General features: G+C 45.9%; 1 protein-coding gene across 6 annotated transcripts in view; it reads right to left on the minus strand.

Annotated features, from left to right (window-relative positions):
- GRM8 (glutamate metabotropic receptor 8) overlaps nucleotides 1-16,674 on the minus strand; it is a 768,989-nt gene extending 752,315 nt beyond the window's left edge. For 2 of the 6 annotated variants that reach the window (XM_019825760.3, XM_019825764.3), the window contains exons 1-2: nucleotides 14,766-15,211; nucleotides 4,452-5,276 (exon numbers count right to left, since the gene is read on the minus strand). In XM_019825760.3, coding sequence (XP_019681319.1) covers nucleotides 4,452-4,961 — 510 coding nt within the window. In that variant the 5' untranslated portion in view covers nucleotides 4,962-5,276; nucleotides 14,766-15,211. Of the gene's footprint in view, nucleotides 1-4,451; nucleotides 5,277-14,082; nucleotides 14,426-14,765; nucleotides 15,214-15,608; nucleotides 15,739-16,336 lie in introns of those variants that run through there. The other 4 variants (XM_045052711.1, XM_019825761.3, XM_011280531.4 and 1 more) reach the window with 4 other exon arrangements.
- Between the last annotated feature and the right edge of the window lie 8,130 nt (nucleotides 16,675-24,804).

The following is a 24,804-nucleotide window of genomic DNA, read 5'->3' on the forward strand; positions in this document are numbered from 1 at the left end:
TCCTGTCCAACTCGCCTCTGAAGTTAAGAAGGCTCTTTTTTTCATTAGTTTCTGGGTTTTGGTAGGAAGAGAAGCAAAAATAGAACAACATCTCTTCCCTCTAGAAAGGAGTAGGGCCAGCTGTGCTCCTGGGCAAAGGAGGTGGCCACCCACGAGGTATAGTCTCTGGTGGAGGAGCTAAATGAACCTCTCCAACGGTTGCCTGAACCCCCTTCACAAAGACAATTTATCTCATCCCGCTGTTAGCGATCCTGCGGAAAATAGAATCTTCCTGGCTTAAACACAGACATACTATATGCAGATGACTGATGATACATAGCTCCTTTCTTGCAACCAGGATTTGATTAGAACGTAGAAGGATACAGGGTACAGGAGAAGCTGCCACAGGAGGAGCAAGGCTGAAGTAAGAGGGAGATGCCTGGAGGCCTTTGTCTCCCACGTGACTTACCCCCGGCAGATATAGCAGGTGAAGACAAGGCTATTCCAGGGTTGTCCAAAAAAAAAAGACAACTAAGACATCTGGATATTACTTCCACTTTTAGCACAAGTATTTTCTATACAATTTTAAAACAGGTTCTGGCTGCACTCTAAAACCTTCAACTAATGTTTATTGTTAAACAGGACAGTGAGTGAATTCATTAATTAAGGCCTTTGCATCCTTATCATCACTTTTGTTTGTGTGTTTTCAAACCATGATTCTCTACCTTTTTTTAACTCCATTAATCTAGGAATAAGTGGCAATATATTGATATCTGTACATCTTTTTAGATTCTGTGGGTCTTACGCTGTCCTGAAGCGGCCCAAGAGCCATAAAGCTGTCCCAAATGTTCACTTTTATTCAAGTCATAGCATTTGGCTTAATCACACTATTATTTTTCAAAAAGAAATTGTAAGCCAATCTCCAATGCATTAATTTGTTAACCATTCCTTTGCTAACTATTCTAACATTTCATGGCAGTCCCAACATACGTGTTTAAACAGAATGCATTCACACATAAAGTGAGACATTTTCTATTCCGATGACTTCATCATTTCATGATTAATATCAGTGTAGAGTGCTGACTGGAGGTCTCACATAAATCATCAAAGCAAATTAAAGTAGCAAAACAATATAAGTTACAATTATCCAGTTCCCATTCATGTGGTTCTAGGTTCAGCTGGAAGATAAGCTAAGTACCTACATTCTGTCACTTACTTTTGAAAGATACAATTTTTAGGCCCCAGTAATTTGATTGATAAATACATTTGCTTCCACATAATAAATGCTCACTCTGTGCCAGTGTACTCATTTTAGTTATGATACTTACCATAGCTAACACCCCTCGTGGCTAAAAGTCACCCACTCCCTAGGATTTGGTCAAGGGTGGCAAGAACAGTCCTCTATTGTGCTGACCACTATCTTAAGAGTTGACCTGGAGTACTGGACTCTGCCCAGGGAATCAATGGTAATTCTCCCACCTGGTCAAATAAAGTCCCTCCGGAATTATTCATGACAGTAAGGAGAGAATTGGCCAGCCAATGAAGAAGAATGGAGCAGAGGGAAGTTAGGTTGAGACCGCATAAAAACAAAACCTTCAGATGGCCTGAAGGTCCCTTTGGCAGCTCAAGGAGGCAAAGGACATGGGTACCGGTGGAACCCTTCACCTGTATTTTCTCATTAAATCCATCCCAAAACCTAACACTGAAAGGGCGGGCCTACGCCGGCCGACTCCATCTTGTTCTGTGTTCTCCACCTTGAGTGACTATGTCCCCGACATGACCCCTTTTCGGGAAAATTGCAGAAACCTCAGATCGCGCCTCCTCCCCTTGAGTAACCTCCCGCTCACCCGTTCAAACTTCCTGATCAAAACACACCCAGCAACCTGCATAACAGGACTCTGACCCTTCCCCAGCCAATCGGCTGCCCCTAGACCCCTATAAAACCTTTGTGCTTTTGAAACTCGCTCCCCCCCCCCCCCCCCCCCCCCCCCCGTATCTCACCGCTGCTTCGGTGCAGGTAGGGGACTGAGCTTGAGCTAGCTCGAATAAAGGCTCTTTTGCTTTTGCATTGGACTCGGCTCCCTGGTGGTCTTTGGGGATCACGAATTCTGGGCATAACAACACGATGTTATTATCCCCATTTTATAGATAAGCTGATTCTATAGTAAAATTAATGTTTACAATCTTTAGAAGGTTCAAATAAGCAATTATCACCAATACCCCACTTCTCAAATCCTTGTCTACTTTTGGCTGGCCATCAGACTATACGAAGGAGACAGGATTCATAGGAATTATGATGGGATTGCTGGGAACCAGAATTTAGTATATAAGGGGAGGGTAACAGAAGGCAGGGAAAAGATGCTCATGAAGGTTTCCCTCTTCTCAAAAAGTGGGTGTTGTTAAGGAAATAGTGAGTGAGAAAGAGAGAAAGAGAAAGAGAGAGAGAGAGAGAGAGAGAGAGAAACCAAGAAAAAGACTCTTAACTATAGCAAATACCAGAGGGTGGAAGGAGGTTGAAATTGGTGATGGGGATTTAAGAGTAGTACACTTATCATGATGAGCCCTGAGTAACATACAGAATTGTTGAATCACTATATTTTACCCCTGAAACTAACATAACACTATATATTAACCATACTGGGATTAAAATTTAAAACTTCTAAAAACTAAACAGAATAAAACAAAACAATACAAAATAAAAACAAAACAAAATAATATAACAAATGTAACATCATAACATAACATAACATAACATAACATAACATAACATAACATAACATAACATAATGTATGTAACATGTGGGTGTTGTTGAGCCACACTGCTGAGTTAAGAACAGAAAAAAGATGCTTAGGAGCAACTGGGAAGACAAATCAAATCAGAGAGGAAAAAGATGCTGGGAAAGTAGCTAAAACTGGATACCATCACAGAGCACAAAATGGCATGCAGCTCAGAATTGAGACTTTGAGGAGAAATTCTAGGTTCCCGGATGTGGTGAGAAATCTGGAAAATCCCGTACAGGCAAGGGGTCAGCTAGCCCAAGAGAAATTATTCTAGAAATGACAAATTCGAGCACCTTTGGCTGCCTATTTTAATCTTGTGTCCTTATCATTGCCAAAAGTCTTCCCAATGTCCTTCGAAATGTCTCCAACATTCCTTGAAGCCTGGTTTGTGCCTCTTCAATACTCCTTAGACACAGAGAGCTTCTGCTCAGCATCCTCATTTCAGAAAATTTCATCAGCCTGAAAATGGTCATTAGGCTGCCTCTTAGCATTCTGTCTTCTAAACTAAAGCGATTCATACAAAAGCTGGACGGCCACTTAGGGGGAGGTTACAAAGAAGATTCCAGCCTACAAAGTGAACCAGACTAGATGGTCCCCCAAGATATTTCCCAAACCAAGAGCTTTCGATTCAATTCCTGTCATCTTTTTTGTGAAGTAAATTTTCCATCAATTTGTTCATTTTTGTCACTGTATCAGTCACCTGTCCAATTTCTCCATATTCTTTTAATATCTTTAAATATAATATGCACAGGAACAGTTTCTCACAATATAAAACAAAGCCTCATTAATTCAGAATAAGTTGGAAAAGTCATGTCCCACTAAGAAACCAGTAAAAAGTATTTTCAATTCAAACAATTGTCTCCTATAGAACACTACATAATAGATATTGATAAACAAAATGATAAAGTTAATGAAAGATGGTGAGTTACAACAACTTTATTTTTATGGCACTTTATACTTTTCAAAGGATTATTCCATCTTATTTTGCCAATTTTACTCAGTATATAAATGCAATTTATAGGTAATAGATCATCAAACCTATATCAGAAAGGCTTGAATTATTCTGCTAAACTTGAACTTTTAACTTAATATGAATTATATATAATTATTCCAAGTCTGCATCAGAGCAGTCTGAATTAATGAGGTTCTGCTCTATTGTAGCTATTATAAACCTGACAATTTTATGGCCATCTTATATCCCAGGGTGTCATTTCCATCCACACATTAGTAATAAATACTGTTTCTTCATACAGGAACTTTTGTCATAACAGAGCATTCCACTTTAAAGAAGCTTCACCAAGTAAATTATCTTATATCTCAAACACCATAGAAATGTTTTACATGAAAAATGTGCTAAGATTTCATTATACTCTCTAAAAATACTTGCTTTGACTTAAAATGAGAATCAATAAGGAGGATATCCCAAGATGTTAAGGACTCAACATGTCACAGAAATTATCACCTGTTTGTTCAGGGAGGAAAAAAGAGTCATAATTAATCCAATTAAGTAATGGAGCTAAATCAACACATGTATAAACCCAGACACAGAACCCTCTAGTTGAGTAACCTGGTGACCCTGAGAGGGTCTATGAGCATCTTCACCATGTTCACGTTCTTCTTACACCTGTGGTTGGAGCCAGAACAGTTTATTGTCTTGTCACAATGATCAGAAAGACAATGCCTTCACCTACCTTAAAAAGTCTTAAAATGTTAGCAACCATGATGGACACGGAGCTTGCTGCAGCACCTATGACACCAGAAATCTTGTCAGGCTTGGTGAAAATGGGTGGATCTCCATTAGCACACTTCACGTCGGAAGCGTCTTTCTCTATCAATGCCTGCACGAATGTTAATGACTGCTCCAAAGCATACGTGTCCCTGGAGCACGTGTCAAGGATCCGGACACCCAGAGTAATATTGGAGAGGAGATCAGGGTCCTTATTAATCTGGTCGATTGCATAAAGCATGGCCTCCAGTCTGTGGATCCCTTTTTCCTTCTTCAGCTCCCCACAAGGTACCCCTCTCTCTCCCTTTGCGTGGACAGGGAAGAGACCCCCCAAAATGATGTCCCCATCCACTCGTATGGAATGGGCATACTCCTGGCTGTGAGTTCTTTGCATCATTGTGAGGATCCAGTAGAACTTGGCCGTCAGGAGGAAGAAACAAGGGCAAGAGGCTGATCGCTTTCCCTCGCATACCATTTTCTCCACAGGTGGTGTTGCAACCCAAGACCCAGAGTTTATTCTTGCCACAGAAGAAGGGGCACCACCAGAGGCTGCACCTTCTGGAGGCTACCATCAGGGCCCATGGGGGAAAAGGCTCTGTGGGTTTCAGCAAGTTTTCTTGATTTCAATGTCACAGTGAATTTCCATCAGACCCCTAAGGTTCAATTTTATTTCCATATAAAGTCAACTTGCCTGGAATGGTGCAAAAATTAGAATAACAGCTGAGGTTCTGAAGGTGGGATGAGGTCAACAATTCACGTCCTTGAAGTCAGCCCTGTAGCAGAATTATTCCTGGGGGGCAGGGGGAGGGAAAAACAGGGTTCAGTTCAACGGGTCTACATTTTTCATATGTTTAAGTTCTGTTTACACCAACCTCTTTTTTTGTTTGTTGTTTCATTTCCCCTATTCAGTGAGAAACTAATTTTTTTTTGTCCCCCTATGATTCTGAACACCTGGCTGCACTGCATCTAAACAGAGAGATTGATGACACTTTTGGAGCAAGGGAAACAGAAAAGTATCAGAAACTAGGTTGATTCTCCCAAGCCAGAAAGTATTTTTATTTACCATTTTATTTCAATAAATCCAATTTCCATGAGGGTAAAAATCCTGTGATTGATGGCACTATTTCTTTTCAAATCTGCTTTTACTTTTTACAGCTGTCTGAATTTAGCATTTAAATGTTGTCCACAAAATCATAATGAAAGTTTATTTTCTGTGATGTATTCAACAAGCTAGTCATCTGTTAATTTCATTTTTTTGGTGCCTCAGATTGCCCAGTGGGAAAAAGTGATTACTCAAACACAAAAGAAAAGAAAGAAAGAAATCCACCCGAGGAGTCCAAAATGTATAAGTTTTATAGCTTGTGAAAAGATTTAACATAGAACGTCAGCTATTCCATATAAATTATCTCATTGTTCTCTAATAACAAAACAAAGACTTGAAAATGAAATACATGGGGAGGGTTATGTGTGAAGATATCCCTATGAATTTGTTGGGATGGAAGCAATGGGTATGCTTATAGTTCTGAAGTAAACACTCTTTGATCCTAGAATCACTAGGAGCAAATCAGAGCTGGAGATCAATTGAAGAGCTTCTTAATTTTGTCTGACTCAGTGGGGAAAACAGTTATTTCATCAAGATTAGAAATAACCTAAAGTGAAAACATCTACCAGCAAATCTATAGAAAAAGTTTGTTCTAGGACCTTCAATCCTAAAGAATTCCACGAGATTCTTTCAAAGGACTTCTGAGGAGGTTTAACTGAAAGCAAAAACTGACTTAACATAAGGGAATCTGATATTTGAAACACATGTATAATTAAGAGAATAAACAACACTAACTTGTTTTGGCAGGATGGTTAATTGAAGGCTCGTTTCTGATGTATATATGTTTGAAGCCTGAAATTTGGACAACTCTCCTCTAACCTAGCCAACCAACATCTGGTTGTATTTTCCATTCACTTGTTTAATTTCCAGTTCATAAAATTTTCATTCCACACTCCCTGTCCCAAAGGAAAGTATACTGCCTCCCTAGAGGATAACTGAACATATGTCCAAAAGCTTTCAGAGAAAGCTGTACTTTTCTTCAATTTCAGATTAGAAAAGGGGGGTTCGTCATAGCCCACTGCCCTGGATTTCTGAGCATATACCTGGAGTACACTCAGAAATACAGCCAATGGCCCATTCTGCTGATAGGGTTCTATTCTGCCTATGACAAGCATCCCCTGCCTCCTGGCACAGGCTAAGCCCTAGATTCCCTCTATCCTGCCCCAAAATACTTGGTCCTTTTCTGATTTTTCTCACCACTTGAATGATATTCCCTCATGCTCCATTCTCCTAGCAGCTGCTTCTCCCTCAGAAATTCTGTGATTTGACAATAGCCTGACCTCAGGCATTCCACAAAAGGAAACACTTAGAAAGTTAGCTTGACTTCCTGGATAAAACCATTTAAGTGAGGGACCATAAATTACATCAGCCACCCATTAAGAGACGTAGGATTATGTTTTACAGTTTCACAAGGAAGACCTGTTGTAAGACAATAAAACCTCATTAACTCTGATCACTAATTCAGAGCTTGAGACCAAGTCCACATGGCTAGGCTGACCCTTAACGTACCCCTTCTGACAGAGCACAGAGTAAATGGATATGTGAAGGATAAATGTTTAAAGGGGAAAAGAAGGGGAAGGAAGGGCACCTGTTGTTCTCCAAAGACCAGCCTTTCTTCATTACACCAAGCCACTCCTAAGTACTTAAGAGAATAAACGGTTTTCAATTACACAAACATAAAAACAGTCCATCTGTTAATTACAAATCATCCTTCCCTGCTCCTGTGGCATTAACCCAGTTCCACTGGCTGTACAGTCCTGGAATTAATAAAATCGAGTTTCTTATAAAAGTATTTGTGTTTGTAATAATTTCTAGTCTTTTCAGCATCTCATCAGTCTGTTTAGAGCTTTAAGTTAAGGAGAGGTTGAGGATGAGCAGCAGTGAGGCAAGAATTCATTTTATTTGGTGGATGAATGCACTTACACGGAAAACAAGAGGTTCCATCTTGGTTGTTATTTATTGGACAGTTCACTTGAATTTTTGCTTAAGTTCCCTCCTCTGCAGCATAGAATTATTAGTACATGACCTCTCTAAAGCTTGGCTTTCTTGTAAGGGGATGACAGAACCTGTCACACAGCACACACAGAAGACACAGTACCTGGCACAGGGTACGTGCTCAGTAAACAGGAGTTGTCATTGCTGATTTAGTCTGTAACTCATTTTCCACAATGCAGAGCAACTTTTTCTATATTTGCCTAGTTGGTGAGGTTTTTACTGAATTTTGTCACTTTAAAATTAAAATCAGAACTACTTACAAAATACTGAAATATTGCAATTATATCAAAATCTGATACATTGTCATAAAAATCAGACTCTCGACAGCTGAAAAGGTTTAGTTTCCCTTTTAAATTCTAAGGAAAAAATCTATTTCAAAGTTTGTGGAAAACCACATAAATTCAGTTTCATTATATAATCTTACATTGCCTAATCTTACTCTTATGCAATTCTTGTGAGCTTCAATCTAAACTCATCCTACTTGGGCTCCATGAGTTTTAAAGAAATAATGACCTTTTTGTACTATAAAACTAAATAGTTCTACTTCATGCTTTGTGCTAGATTTAGAATAAAACAGTTTTTCTCTCAAACAGACCTTCCTCTGGGAATGGGTACAAACTTCACCTGGGCTGACGGACTTCTTCAAGGAGGTGTGAGGTCTGCAATCCTGAAATCAACCTCTGAGGGGAGCAGATGCCTTGCACTATTTCTGAGCCCACAGGAAGGGCTTCAAGATCTTTGAGAAGGCTGAATCATTAACCCCCAAAGCCCTTTCTGTTCACTCCCTTCCAGCCAGTCTTAAGTATAAGGAACACCATCATACATCATTAGCACTTCACCAAAAGTCCCTGCTGGCCCGGGGAGAAGACCTCTGGCTGGAACTTGAGTCTGTGACTTCCTAAGAGTGCTCTGTTTCCTGAAAGGCCAGCAGTAAGGACAGCTCCTCAAGGGCCAGGACCCTGAATTCTGCTTCTCTTTATTGTCTACACACCTTCTCTTCTACCAAAGTCCCAAGTGTGTAACACAGTGGCTCATGAATTTTCATACACCCATCATTAGCTCTGGTAGAAATGAGAAAAGAAAGGTTGAGTATGACCCAAAGCCCTGAGCTAGTAAATGGCACCACAGTCAAAATCCTCAGGCCCCCAGGACGGGTCTGTCCTTCAGAAAGCCCTCAGCGCTGCAGAGACTGGCTGTGAAAGCCCCGGTGAGGATGAAGGTGCTTCCCCTCCTCTGAAAGCTTACAGAAATGTGTAGATCTTCAACAGGTAGCCCTAACCCTTGAAGAAAAATAATGTGCTAATTAGGAGGAGACAATCTGGGGGCATTTTCAGGGCAGGGTGATTTCCAAATCTCTCAAAGGGTTGAGAATATCAAGTATAGTTTGTCCAAACCTCTGCTTCCAACCAGGGTTCCTGGCGAGCCTGACGCCAGGTTGAGAACAAACCCACCCTCCCACATGGGACCCATCAGGTCTGTCAGCACGTCCTCCTCCAGCACTTGGCAAGTGCTTTTAAGACACGGTATGGTAAAATCCTCACTGAGGAATATCATTAGCCAAGAATTGTGATTTTTTACTCCTAAAAAGGCCAAACAGCATCCCTATGCTGGATTCCATTCAGCTCTTTAACAAAAAGGTTAAGCTGAATATTGTCATCAACTCAAAATGGCAAATCTAGCAGTTTCAATTGAAACTGCCCACACTTGCAAGCTCTCTTAGGTTGCTTTAGAAAATGCATCACATTTGTCTATCGTCTCCCATGCTACGGCATGGGTGTATGGCCCTGGAATCTTGGGGGTGCCCCAGAGCACGGATGGGCCAGGCAGAGCCCTCCCCTGTCAACAGAGGCCTGGAATTGGATCCTTGTTTGACGGTCACCGGCTGGCGACACTGAATATGTCACTTCACCTCTGTGTGCTTCCATTTCCTCATCTGTGAAATGAGTGAGATGGACCATGTGATCTCTAAGGTATCTTCCAGCTTCCCGTTCTGAGATTCTATTATTTAATAATAAGGGCATGAGATTACGCTCAAACACCAGAGCAAGGCTTTGCCAGCTGAACACAATAACTGATTTTGTTTGCAAGCTGAGTGACTTTTTCCCATCAGTGAGAGAGGGTTGTGAAAGCTCTTCTGTACAAGCAAGCCCCATATTAAGAAAATCTGATACATGAGCAGCTCAACTTACTAAACAGATAAATTAGAAGGTGATTATTTGCATTACAAAAGAATTCACCACAGGTTTCCCTTAAATAGCTAAATCCCCCATGCATTTAAAATGCAATCTGATTTAGCAGAATTCAATTTGTGCAGGTTTTTTCAATAACACAGCTATCGCATAAAAAGACCACAGTTAAACTAATGAGAAGCCACTTTTATAGTATGTATCTTATAAGAAGAGGGAAAGGGAGCGAAACCAACACTTATGGAATGCCCACAGTACACCTGGAGCCTCACACACATGATCTCATTTCCTTCACAAAATACACCTGTAAGACTGGTATCACGGCCCCCATTTGGGATATGAGGAACCTAAAAACAGAAAGATTATATGAATGTGTCCAAAATCTTGGGCCAGAACTCAAGTGCAGAACTGCTGCTATGTTCTTTCCCTTACTTCATGCCCCTTGGGTTCAGGAGACCATGATGGATACTGTGGACATGAGAGTGGTATCCTGGGGTCCAAGAGGTCCCTGATTCTAATCCCTCTCCCCCTGTACTTCCTATATGGCATTGCGCAAGTCACTTAACCTGGGACTAGTTTGTTTCTAAACTGAGGAATGATTCCCGGCCACCTCCCAAGACTGTGAAGTCAAATGACATAATAATGTACATAAAAGTATTTCATAAACTGCCAAGTGCCATTAAGAATGTACATGGATACTATTAGTTTAACAATCAGTCCTAGAACTTAAATATTTTACTTGTGTTTTACGTTAGAAGACCTGGGAAACCACTTTGCCATCACACTCAGAGCTGGCCAGACCCTAACAAGTCATGTGTCTAAGGAGTCAAAGGAGACCAAAGGAAAACTGGAAAGACCCAAGAGGGAAAGTCAATGGAAGTGCAGTATCTGACCTAGAGAACTGAAGGTCGTGGACACTTGAAGCATCAAAAGGGCTATTCTGAAGGAAGTGGTGACAAGATATTCTTCAGCAGTGAAAAGAGGACAATAGGAAACCTTCCTAAGTTGTATATAGGATATAATGCCCAGCTTCTAACATGAAGGTCATTATCACTGGAAAAGTTAGCCAAAAAACAGCCAGATTTCCATCTTTAGCCATAGTCATGCCTGGAAAATGTGAAATTGGCAACACACGTGAATAATCTCCACATACTCTTCTTGGGCTCTCCTATATCTTCTCACTTGTGCTCACCTGTTCCTTCCTCTCCCAGACCTGTATCTCCTCCCTCCCTCAGGACTGATGTGTCCTACAGATTACACTCTTAAGACCTGGTTCTCCCGTTACCTTGGCCCTCCCCAGGGAGTGAGTTGATTCATTAACAGGTATCAAAACCTAAAGATACATTAGTGTCATCCCGCAACTGGAACATCTACATTTATAAGACAATTTCCAAGAGATCCATAATTTCTTTACCAAAGAAACATATCTAACAGTGGTTAAAATAGGTAATGTAACAAACCAAAGTCAGGAGTTATCATGAACCAAGAGCCTCTCAGCAGTGTCCCTCACATCACTCCATTAGCAGTACCTACCACTCAGAAGGCAGGTCCTGGGATAAGAATACATCATGCTCAAGGTTCTTAGTCAGTGAATTTATCACAACTTGTCAAAGCACCAAGTAGAAATGAAAATCAAAACATCTCTCTGAGCCAAGAAGAAAAAAGGAAGGAGGGAGAGGGGAAGGAAGGAAAAAAGGAAGGGGGGGGGATGGAAAGGAAAGGAAAAGGAAATCAAATCTAAATTCAATTCCTAGCAGACAGAAAACCTGTTCTTGTGATAGAAACAATGTGATCCAGCTGACTCTCTGTTCACATCTTCTCCTGGAACAACATGGCATGACTGTCCCTCCTGAGAAAACTACATGTGTGAGTCTGATGCTGTACAATCAGATTCTGTCAAGAAAGCAGCAAGTTTCCTGAACCTTTGAAAGCTAGCCTATTCTGCAGGCATGGAGATGTGGCCAGGTTTTTGCTATGGGTTCAGTTAAAAGATAAATCCAAGCAGCATCTTCTTTTTAAGATACTGAGACAGAGCAACTCCACTTCCCAGATTAAAGTCCAAGGTCCTCTTTATGTTGGGCATTCTAACTACACGAGGAAGATGGTAAGAAAGAAACTTAGAAGGGAAAACATCATTGCTACCACTAGTGGTGAGCCAGAACCTGTGTGTACAGTGAGTATACTGTGCCTCATGCCTGAAGACAATGGAACATTGTTACACAAAGATTGGCACACAGTGTTGCCAAAATGAATGCCAGCCTGTTGTTTGCTGCATAAATACCAATTAAACGAGCCCCATAGCAGCTCCAACCTGCTCAGCTAACTTTGAAAAGAGTACGATCTCTCCACACCTCTAACTTTCTCTTGCACTCATTAGAGTTCAGCTCTTCCTTTTATCTATTCCTTTTGTATTTAGATGTTTTTAGAATTATTCAAGTAGTCATAATTTGCAAAGGAAGCACGGTAGGGCAGAACTAGCCAGCACAAACCAAACAGAACAAATAGAGCCTAAATAACAGCAAAGACCTGTGTTCTCAGCATCTTTTTTTTTTTTTATTCTGGGTAAATCTCCAAGAAAGCTGCTCCTGAGCTATTGCTTCCCATATTCCCGATTTAAAAGCAAGAAAGCTCTCTCTTTATCTCAGGTATGATGCAACCTGTAGTTGACTCTGAAATAGGAAAATGACATTTAAAACCCTTACTTCATTTTCCCTGATGGATAAGGCTTTTCTCTTCAAAATTATCAAACCACATATTTTCAAGAACCAAGCAATGAATTTCACACAGCTGATTCTGTCTCCTACAGAGATTTTTCAAGACATTATTCACAAGCAAGTGACCAAGGTAAACTAAAGTGGTTTCTGTAGCCATTTGCAATTATTGACAAACAATTTCATAACGGAAAATGGAAATTACAGTCAAGTGCAATAAGCTGTTTATCCAAGATCTACCTGCTGGTGGCTCTTTTCTCTCTCTTTTTTTTTTTTCTTTCCAGCAAAATACAAGCTATTATCAGAACGCATTTCTACTGTTTATGATACTTCTTGTCAATATCTCCACCACCAACCCTGTTTTTCAGTTCTGGCTTTGTACTCAATCGCGGTAGTGGCCCAGATCGTAGCGTCCTCCTGGGTGTCCAAGAGACTCCCATGCCATCAGGTCTGTGGGAAAGGATCACCCTCAAATGGCAAACAGGGCATTCCCTTCCCAAGAAGGACTAGTTTCGGGGACTGAGGGGTTTGGGCTACTGTAGCTGGCTGGTGGGTCTATTTTCACCCCCACCATCCCGGGAGCACAGACACTGTCTGACCCCAGGCCCTGCAGTTTGGGCCACTAGGGAAACAATTCTTCAGGGAAGCGCAATTGGGCAACTCTCACACCCCTCTGCATTTCATGTGCACCAAGGGAGCATGTCACACAGACGGGTTTTTTGTTTGCTTTTGGTTGTGTGTGTGTGTGTGTGTGTGTGTGCGCGTGTGTGTGATTCTGTTATATTTTCACCAACTGTACGAACCTCAAGGGATCTCTGAGCTGCTTGGCAGAGCAGATGGGCTCGCTACTGGCGTGGCTCAGAGGCTTCTCTACCTCCGACTCCGTCTCTACCTAGATCTCAGCCTGCAGCCACTCACCCCGCCCCCGCTCGCCACTTCCAGCTGCATCTTCCTCTTTCTTCTCAGTTCCTTAGGCTGTTGAACCCGGGCTCCCGGTAGAGCCCAGGGCCTTAGAAGTACCGGGTTTCTCTTGCCTTTCCCGCGCCGCCGGGGTATTCCGGCGCCGCCCCAGCCCCCGGGCGCGCCGGGGGGGATCCAGCCTCCGCGCGCGGCTCGGCCGGGAGCGCCTCCCCCCACCCCACGCCCCACCTGGCTTGCCCCGAGCGCCCACGCCCGCGCGGGCCCGCGCGAAACTGGGGCCACGCTGGCTTCAGGTGCTTCGGAGGAGCTGTCGGGCGCATCTGCCTTCGCTTTTTAAACTCAAGATCCCAGAGACCATTCCTCCTTCACCGCCCCCCCCCCCCGCCCCACACACAGGACAGGGAACTCCAGTGTTTTCCCAAAAGCCACAAAAGGGGGGCCGCGGAAATCCCAACCTCGTCGGGCTAACTCGGAGAACACGAAGTCAAGGCAGAAGTGCGGGGATGGAGGGGCTCTGGAGAACCCCAAACCACCCGGCTTCTCCCGCGACTCGCGTCTTCCCTAGATGATGGGTAGACATTCGTCCAGCCCCACTCTCAAGAAGGCGGGGGTTACCCCAACTCCTCCCGGAAGCCTCTCACTTCGGAAATCCCTCCCGCCAGATCTGCAGAACGGAGGTACCTCGTCATCTCGGCGGGGCAAGTCCGGATTCCGCCAGGGCAGGTCCAGGAGGTCACCCAGGGCAGGCAATCCGAGGAAGAGCGCTTTAAAATCCTGCCGCCGCGCGCCCCAGCAGAGCACCCGAGACGCTCCTGCCCCCTAAGCGACACCCTTCAGTCTCTCATTCGCCGACTAAACTTTTGGGGGATCACATCTGCAAGCCTTGGGAGTTCCCAGCTAAGCCTTCCTCTTTCCTGAACCTCTTCCCTGGAATGTCATCATGCGCGGACTAGAGGGGTAGTAGTAGCTGCCTGGTTCTTTGCAACGTAAACTCAACAGATACCCAATCAAGCTCCAATGCCCGGCCAGCCCCTCGCCCCCTGGCGCCCAGCCTCCCTCGCCCCCAGTTCCCGTCACCTCCGCCCGCCACTTCTCTCCCAGACTCCGGTGTGCAAGGCCATGTACTTGTGCCCAGGAGAAACAAATCACCAAAGTGGTCGCACAAGAAACGGTGCACCTGGCTGGCTGGCTGTCCACTGAACGGTTTTAAAGGAGAAAACGGGAAGGGGAATAAAGCAGCGGGGAGCTCCTCTTTCCGCCAGCACCATCTCTGGGGGGAGTTCGGGGGTGGGGGGGGGGCGTTTCTTCCCGAGGTTCGGCACTTGCTCCGCTTTTTCCTCCTTCTGCCGCTCGGCGCGTCTTACCCTGCTCCCCGCAGAGGGCGCGGTGAGGAAGCCCGCGGGGGGCCCGCAGCTCCATGTCAGCGCCGCCACGGCCGCCGCGTGAGGCCAGCACCGCGGCCGCACTTGTGGCTGGTCTCTGGGCTGAGGGGGCTGAGCTGGCCCGGCCGGTGCCGAGTGTCTTCCATGTGAATAACAAATACTCCCACCGGCGGCCGCGATTGGTCTGCGCCCGGCGCCTCCCGACCCTCCGCCCGCGGCCATTCACCCGGCGCGGCGCGGGGAGCCAAGGCCGGGATCGCGTCCGGGATCGCCAATCGCTTCGCGCCAACCCGTCACCTCCAGAGGCAGGAGGAGGAACCCCGAGGGGCGGGAGCCCCCCGGAATTGGGCGCCTCCGAGCGGCCCCGGCGCGGGCAGGGAGAGGGACGCTCGGCCGACGGATTCCCCGCCGCGCTACATCACCTCAGCCCGCAGAGACGCCGGGACCAGAAATGTCAATAGTTCTCGTAAAAAACCCACCCCACCCGCCCCGCCCCCAACAAAAAAAGGGAGGACTCAAAGACGGGGTGGGGAGTGGCGGGGAGGGTGGAAGTGCGGGCGGATGGAAGGAGGAATATGGCTGTAAGGGAGCTGAGCAGCTCCGACTGCCTGGCGAGCCCGGACCCGCGCGGGAAGGCGCCGCACGACGGCCACGCGGAGCCCGGAGTCAGGACCGCGAGCCCGGGGTCCGCCTCGAGGAGCACAGCTCCGAAAAGGGTCACCGGGAAGAATACGTGGTCGACGGCGAGTGTCCCGCCACACGCTTTCTTTTCGGGGATGCTCAGAGTAAAGCCCGCCGGCCGCGCGGTTCCCCTGCAAAGTTTACCTCACGCGGCGCTGCCGTTCGGCCATTTGTCCTGCCCGCGGCTCCGGCGATCGTCTCCCCCCACCCCCGCCCCCGAGGGTTTCGGGGGCCGCCTCCTACCGAGCCCCAGGAGCTCGAGCATGGACATAAGACGGTCCCGCTGCGGGCACTGCGCAGGAGGGGGGCGCGGGCGGTCACGGGGACCGTCGTGCTGTGGAGCCGATTCTAGCAGCCGCAGATACGGGGCGGGAAACTCCTGAGGCGCCGCGCCGCGCGGCTGCTCGGCTTCTGAGGGGGAACCTCGGGATTCCCTTCGCCTCCAGCCGAGGGAAACCCGCGGGCTCTACGTGCACAGTCCGGCGGCCCTCCCCTGAGTTATGGCCCAGGCTCCGCGCACCTGCCCGGGCGCGCGCGAGCGGGAGCCCCTGGCCGCCGGGCGCCGGGGGAGCGGCGGTCGGCGCCGCCTTGTGTTGGTGAGAAAGTTCCATCTAGAGGCGGCCGCGCGCCACTGCAGCCGACACCCCAGGCCGGGGCTCGCGCCCAGGCCGCCAGGTGAGCCTCTCCCCGCCGCCCAGCGGGCGGCGTGGCAACGCTCCGGGACGGGAGACCCGCCGGCGCGCGACAGGGAGGAAGGGGAAGGGGAAGGGGAGGACAGACCCGTGCGAGGCAGCCCCGCTTCCCCCGTTCGGCACCCCTGCAAGGAATTTCAACTTCCCGAGCGTAAGGAACTTCAGGAGCAACGCAAGTACCTTGCAGTATCCTGTTATGTTGCTTATCCTGTCCCGGCTTCTTTTCATTCTCACACCGACTCCGTGAGGTGATCGAGATAATCTATTAAGTCCGCTCTACAGACGAAGAAGGGAGCCAAGGCTTAGAGACACAGCTGGAAAGTACTAGAGCCAGAAATCAAAGCCGCCCGGCTTCCAAACCCCACACACACACTTCCTCCAGGGGGTTGTTGCTTCTCCCAAAACTTGCATCGGCGTGTGAAGTTTCCACTGAGGAGACAGCTGTCCCTCCCTGTTGCATAAAGCCACAAAGAGGGTGGCTTTATGAAAAGTCTACAGGTTTCCAGCGCAGAACTCTTTCCCCTTTCACTGCCTTCCCTTCCCATCCCTCTCCCATCTCCACATGAGGCCGATGTGATTGTAGAACCATTATTTTATGATCACAAACACCGGGAGGGAAGAAGGCGGCTGTGGAGAAAGCAGGCCGGGTCCCCGTCCTCAAGTTGCTATACAGGGAGCCTCAATTCACTGTGAATGTATAGCACAGCCTTGAAGGGAGTGACCAGCAGGCTGTGCGGCCTGGAGCAGACGAGGTGCTGGGAGAAGCCCTGATACAAAGATCAGACTAGGGGCTGGCTAGGCTCATCAGTCACATGTGGGCACATGAATCTGGGGAGACTTTCTTAGCAACAGGCAGGACTCCCTCCTTCTCTTCCAGAAGTGTGCCTTCTCAGCAGCCTGATTTCTGTAGTAGACAGGCCACCCCACCCCAAACCGCAGACCAGTGATGTACGTCTTAGCAGTTATCGCAGGTAACGCGGGTGTAGGCGTCTCTCTCTAAACCCTTTACTATGTGTGCGTTAATACACTTGGAGGATGGAGACATCAAGGAGCGGGCAGGGAGAGCAAGCCTAAAGATGTTCTGAGCCCACGGAGGGGCTGACCACACCATGATCTCCAGGGTCTGCTAAAGGCCGGCTGTGGGCCCGGCGGATTGTTGCGCCAGGGCAGGCAGGGAGGACAGCACCCTGGCACTCTGGCGGGCCCATTTCAGAAATGAGGCGAGCACAGCTGGTTGTGGCTTTGGAGGCCTGGCAAGGCTAAGTGAGCTGCTCAGGGAGAAATGCCTAATGAGCCTACTTTGCTCCTTTGCCTATTGATTGTCACCTGCAGAGAACTGCTGTCCTACAGGCACATCACTGCCTCTATTTTTTTAATAAGCACGACTAAGTTGCTTTTTTTATGTTTATCTATCGAGAGAGAGAGAGAAAGCATGAGCAGGGGGCAGGGGCAGGAAGACAAAGAGAGACAGAGAGACAGAGACAATCTTAAGCAGGCTCCATGCTGTCAGCAGAGCCCCACTCGGAGCTCGATCTCACAAACCATGAGCTCATGACCTGAGCCTCTTCAAGTGTCACTTAACCGGGGCGCCTGGGTGGCGCAGTCGGTTAAGCATCCGACTTCAGCCAGGTCACGATCTCGCGGTCTGTGAGTTCGAGCCCCGCGTCGGGCTCTGGGCTGATGGCTCAGAGCCTGGAGCCTGTTTCCGATTCTGTGTCTCCCTCTCTCTCTGCCCCTCCCCCGTTCATGCTCTGTTTCTCTCTGTCCCAAAAATAAATAAAAACTTTGAAAAAAAAAAGTGTCACTTAACCAACTGAGTCACCCAGGTGCCCCTCGCTGCCTCTTATGGTGCAGCCCTCTGAGAGATGAGCAGAATTGATCTCCCCTAGGGAACATTTGTTTTGCACCACATTTAATTCTTGAAACTCAGAATGGGACCATCATCCCAATTCTACATGGAATCTGATCAATAGACAACAGATCCATTGTACATCTTCCGGAGTGTTTTCAATGAGTTTATCTGGTGGCCCCAGAGCAAGTGACATAAGCTCATACACAGGTTATAATCTACCCAGACTGACAGCAGCATCAGGGCAGAGGAAGAGAGGGCATCTCCACGAGTCATTGGTCCCTGTCAGTTACAGTCACACAAAAAAGGCACTAGACTGTCCAACCCCCATTCATCAAGCTCAAACCCCATGGCTCTGCTTGCCCTCTGCTGCAGCCTGTGTACAAGGAAAGTGTCTAAAGCCCGGGCAGTCCAGACGGCAGGTAATTCCAGAGTCATCCACCTAGTCTCTCCTTGGGCTATCACATAGGATATGAAATGTATCTTCGGAAGGTGTCTGACCTCATCATCCATCCCACCCCAAATATTTATGCAAGCCAAATATACTTCCTGGTGGTTAATCCTCCAAGAAGATTTGCCTATAATCTTCTCATTTTCAGTTGATTTAAAATGTGAGAAACTGCCCATGTGTTAGAAAATGCAAAAAACAATGCCATATGTTTGGGGTCCATTTAACTCAAGCTGTGATATGTATTCCACACATGGAGATTTATGCCACAATTTCTGCTTTGGGGTAATCATTAAGACTCGGAACCTTTGCAGGCTACTCACCCAGGAGGAATACTGACAGCATGAAGCTCCCACATGGAGCAAAACTGACAGGGGAAAGTGGGATTGGGATTTGTTTCTTTCGGAAACTAAGACGATATTTTTCTTGCTAAACCATCTGCAGGTGGTGGTAAGTGTATCATGTTGGTTTTGCTCAGTTTATTAAAGCACTGGCTATGGAAGCAAGATCAGACATGTGACACTGATCAGGCCAATGAGCTTCATGACAGTGATGTGCCCCTCACCCTCACAGTCAGCTCACACCTGTGTGCAGGAGTCATGGGAGGGATTTCCTGAAATGGTACCTATGGCCCAGTGCACATGAGTCCCTAACTGGCTTCATTTGGGTTCCCCCAGAAGCACAACCTGGGACAAGGATTCAAGGGCAAGTAGTTTATTGAAGAGGTGAAGGAAGCCCCAGTAATCACGTGGGGAAGTGAGCCAATAAAGGGTGCATTATTGAGCCAGTGACCACTGTGGGCCCATGGAACTTAACACCAGTGGAGAACTCTGGAAGCCAGGGTAGAACACACACCTGAGTTGCCCAACCAAGGGGTAAAGAGGCTATACACCCACTCCTGTCCTTTGTTGCTAAGAACCGCTCACGGATGGTATTAATTTCCAGCAATTTCAGCCTACTACATGGGTGGCAGCCAGCCTCCAGAGGCCAGGTAAAGCCCGCCGGCAAAGAAATGCAGGTGCTGGCAGTTAGCAGGCAGCCAGCGTGTAATCCAGAAGTCTGAGAAAATATAGCAGGTGACAGCATCTGCAACATCTGCTATTAGGAAAACCACACAAAGCTTACATGGATCAAGGCAATGTCTCTCCACATGAGGTCCAGGGACCACCTGCCTCAGAATCACCAGGGAGCCAGGGAGAAGTACAGATTCCTGGGCCCAATCCAGAGCTGTATGCATCAGACTCACTGAGATAAGGCCAGAGGATGTGTATGTTTTGCAAACATTCCAGGTGATTCTGATGTTTTTACTAGAATTTGAAATCTACCGCTTTTAGGAAAGCATTCTCCACACAATCAGCAGGCAGTGTTTAAATATATAAAAAGCTACTTGCAAGGCCTAAGGAGGCAGACCTTAGTGCTGTCCACATCTGTCCATGGTCACAGAAGCTCCTTGTCCTGTCTTTTAAAACTCCTTTTCAACTGAGGTGGTTCCATCAGTGTTTTCTGAGGAAAAGAGGCTAAGTTTCAGCCCTAACTCTGCTGATAGAGAAGTCATAACATCTTGAACTTTTAACATTTCTATATATCAATTTTTACCTGTAATGTGGGGATGGAAAGACAGCCACCTGTTCAACTAAGATTCATGCTCCTCTATCAATAGTGTAGTGTTGTCACCAGAAAGGAGCTACCACACACACACACACACACACACACACACACACACACACACACCACTCACAGGCACAGCATTCCCCACCTCCCTTGCACCTAGCTGTTGTTAGGTGTCTCATTGTACATTGAACTGAAGTGATGTGTGCCAGTTCTAGGCTGAGGAAATTAACAAGGGGATGCTTCCATAGCCTCTCTTTCCCCTTCTTCCAGGTAGAGGCAGAGACCTCCATGGTTCTAAGATTGGCAGCTCAAGATGGAAGCGCCCTGAGGCCTCAAATTGCCAAGTTGAGGAATGCTGCCTGCCTACCAGAAAACATCCACACTGAATTGTCAGGTGAGTGAGAAACTTTCACTGTGTCGAGTCACTGAAATTTGAGGATTCATTTGTTGTAGCGCTTAGCTGTTATTCTAACTAATAAAGTGGTATTGGAGGAGGTCATTGGAAGAACATGACTGCTTTTGACCCATGAGCTGGACCCAGGCAATCGGTGGTTCCTTACCCTTTCCCCTATCCTTGGAATGTTCATTCTGCCTACTATTTCCACGCTGGCAGCTGTTTCAAGGACACAGCCTTGAGAGAGTAATGTGTTGTTGAGACCATCTGGACTGGATACGTGGCGGAACCCCATTAAGGCCACTGCATAAATTTTAAGATTCTGGCATGCGGGCACAGAGATCTACTTGTAACCACCCAAGACAAGCCTCATGAGTTCTCTTGCTTGTTACACCTCCCACCTACAATCTGGAGTGCTCTGCCTCTTTCTTAGGCTTCCTTGCCCCCTGCTAATGGGGACCACTTTCAGATTTCACCCAGGGAACTCCCAAGCTTATGAACCAATAAGTGGACATGGCAAAGTGTGTCCCCACTAACCTAGGAGACACAAGAGAGCAATATCCCTGCTTCTCCAAGAACCACTTCAGCGTGATTACATGCCCCTCCTTAGTAACATTTGTGCACTCAGAGGCATAGGGCCACATCCATGTCCTTCCCAAGCCCAATCCTCCCTATCCCTGGCATAGCCTGACCTGAGAGAAGGAAAAGGTAGCACATTGCAGTGTTTGCCTCCTCCCTGAATAGCCACTTACTGGGTCCAGAGACATCTTCAAGCCAAGGAGACTATTACTGATAAGAGAATTGCTTTTCACTTGCTCTTATATGATCTCCTTCAAGTATCAAAAAATATATATTCTTTTGAACTTGCTGGGGAAAGGGATCCATATTTCCTGGCACGGAAACATGCTCAGTGTTTCATCTCCACTCATCCTTCTTGGACCAGCGAGGTCCTATCTTTTCCTCAAAAACCTTTCCCAAATTTCTAGAACACCCTAATATGACCCGCACAATTTAGCTGTTGTCTATATTAATGCGTTTTTTTTCTCTTTTTAAAAAATGTTTGTTTCTTTATTTTGACAGAGAGAGAGAGGTAAAGAGAGAATCCCAAGCAGGCTCCACACTGCCAGCATAGAGCCTGACATGGGGCTCAAACTCACAAACCATGAGATCAAGGCCTGGGCCAAAATCAGGAGTCAGACACTTACCTAACGGAGCCACCCAAGTGCTCCTAATGCATTTTTCTCTTATCGCACCTCTATCAAGCCGGACTGTTTTCTCTCATGGTGTAGTAGCAGCATCTTCATTTGGGTCCCTGGGCATACAGTAAGTGAACATGAGTTACTTGGCTGTTAACCTTGGAAAGAATCAAATATTCATACCACCACCACTGCCCCACCACCACTACCAGCCACACCACCCCCTGCCTCCTCCTCCATCACTGCCACCTACCCCGCCATGGCCTCCTCCACCTGCATCACTACCACCAGCACTGAATACACCACCACCTGCACCACCTCTGCCTCCCAGTCCTCTACCATCACTCCTCACACACACACCTTAGCTCCCTCCAAGGCTATATAGGGAAAGCTTAATATAGACCATATTTTCAAATCACTCTGTAAAAATTGCTGGCTGTAACTCAATCCCTAATGTGACTTTGAGTCTTATATTTCAGTTTGTTAGGTTTAAAAACTATTGAAACCTTACTCTTTAATTATTCATTAAATTTTTGATCTGAATCTCAGAAACCTATGTTCCGATAAGAAAAACACCTAAAACAATGATTGGCAAACAGAAAGAACATAAATGTTAGCTACTGGTTGCTTCTGTCCAAGAAACAACTTGTATTACATTTCATATGGCTTTAAATTTGTAACAAAAACTTCTTGTGACAATTTGATGTCAGAAATGAGCATTAGTTTCGTGAGACTCCCAGAGACAGGATGTTTTGGCTTGTTTTGCTACTTACCAACTGACCGGGAAGTAATAACCAAATAAAATTATACAATAATGCGTCCAGATAAGCTATTTGATTCTTTCCAAGGCTAATAATCAAGTAACTCATGATTAACTACTTGACCCAGGAAACTACAAAGTTACAGCCACTACATCATAAAATGACATAGTTTAGCCTATGTAATAGAGAGAAAATGTAGGAAAACAAACAACCAACAGCTAAACTATATAGGTCAAAACAGGGTGCTCTAAGAGTTTGAGAAGATAGGACCAAGCTGGTCTAGGAAGGATGGGTAGAGAAGAAAAGAGTATGTTCCAGAGCTTCTAGGAAATATGGCCTTCCTTTTCCCATTGTCCAAAAGAATCTTACTAAAACATTATTTTCAAGTACAAAAATGTGGCTTATTAGGTAAGCAAATCATGAACCTCACTCAGGTGTACAGAGATACCACAAGAACCCAGTTTTACAAGGCAGCATAGTAGGTATCTACAACTGTATGGCAAATTACCCTAAAAGTTAGCAGCTTTAAACAGCACATATGTATTATCTCACAATTCCTACTGCTCAGGAATCCAAGCCTGGCTTACATAAGTCTCCAGCTCAGACTCCTTCACAAGGCTGCAAAGTGTTGGCTGAGACCTTAGCCATCTCAAGACTTGACTGGGACAGGATCTGCATTCCAAGCTTACTCAGTGGTTGTTGGCAGGATTTAGTTCCTTGTGGGATGTTGGACTGAGAGCTTCAGTTCCTTGCTGGCTGTTGGCCAGAGGCTACCCCTAAATTCCTTGCCGCATGAACTTCTCCACAAAGCAGATGACAACTTGGCAAATAGATCATCAGAGTGAGCAAGTGAGAGAGAAATCGGGAGAATGCCAGCAAGATAGAAGAAACAGTCTTCTGTAACCTAATCTTAGAAGTGTCATCCCATCACATTTGCCATTATTCTTCTGTTCATTAGAAGTGAGTCACTAGGTGACTCAACCCCCACTCAAAGGGGGTGACTGCACAAAGGCACAAACTCCAGGAAGCAGGAATCTTCCAGAAGCCAGCCATCTTAGAAGTCTGCCTACTACAGGCATTGTTGCTTTGAAGATCTTATTACAGTGAGGCTTCCAGAGCTTTGAATATGCTTGCCCGTGGCTCCATGGCGCCATGAGGCATTCAGAGCAGTTGTTAAGCAAGGGACAGCATCTATCATTTATAACTGTATAAACTCTGCAACTGACAGTGTTAATACATTATTGTATTTAATGCCCGGTGGGGAGGGAATATGTTTTTGAAGAAGAGAAACAACAGTGGGCAGAGATTCCACTGCTTTGTAACAGCTTTAATTTTATTATTTTTCTTCTGGATGGTCACAAAACTAACGGATTTCTCCTGCCTGTACCCCTGTACGCAACAGCAGTCTTACTTTCTATTTTCTCCTTTTCTTCATTCCTTCTCACTTCTTCCATTTTCTGATACCTACTGGTAGCTTCATTGGAGGGAAGAAGAGTGAAAAACATGTTCATCGTTTGGAAGAATTATTGCACTTCTTCATCTTTTTTCCCATTTCAAACTAAGAGGGAGGCAGGAAAGCAAGCAGAAAAGGAATCAAAGAGGGAAGGCGAGAGAGGAGGGAAAATGAAGCTCTGGGAAAGACTCTGGCCATCTGGGGTTTTATTGCCTTAAATTAGAAGTGAGGGAGGATTTCCCAGCTGGAGATAGAAAAGCAGAATCCAGGAGCATTTCCAGGGGCAAGTTCTGGGTGTAGTTTTTCCAGTGGGGAAGTAAGCGGTGGCACAGGCAGGTATGCAGGCTGCAGACAGGGAGGGCTGTCCAACAGCCAAGGGGAGCAGTGAGACAGGGTATTGGGCCTGGGGAAGGGCAGGAGAGGGAACTGTGTGCAGAATAATAGCTGGTGAGCAGGGCCGGGTCCCAATAAGGGGATATGAAAACAAGAACTTAAACAAGAGGTGGAGAAGGAGTAATCTTTCCCCAAGGACATGTTAACGGTTGATCAGAACAGAGATCCGTATTCCCATATTCAAAATCTCCATCCCTGTATCCAGGACTTGCTCATTTTTCCCTCCTTTCCCTCTCCAGCCTTCTCTACCTTTACCTCTTAATTCTACCCTTTCTCTGTCCACTTCCTTTCTTCTTGTCTTTCTTTTTCTCTCTTTCAATCGTTACTCTTTAAGTGACCTTATTACAGAAGAAAAGGATATTTATTATATATTAATACTTCAAGAATAGAATTTCCTGTTCCTTGCTCTAAGTTAAAAACCTTAACAGATGGTTATTTTTTAAAAACCCCTGTTTCTACTATTTTTAATTTGTGTAACCTTCTATAGACTTTTTACTACTTTCTCTGACCCTTGATAAAAAAAAGTTTTCGGGGCGCCTGGGT

This window comes from Felis catus, chromosome A2, assembly GCF_018350175.1.
Source record: "Felis catus isolate Fca126 chromosome A2, F.catus_Fca126_mat1.0, whole genome shotgun sequence".
Lineage (NCBI taxonomy): Eukaryota > Metazoa > Chordata > Mammalia > Carnivora > Felidae > Felis > Felis catus.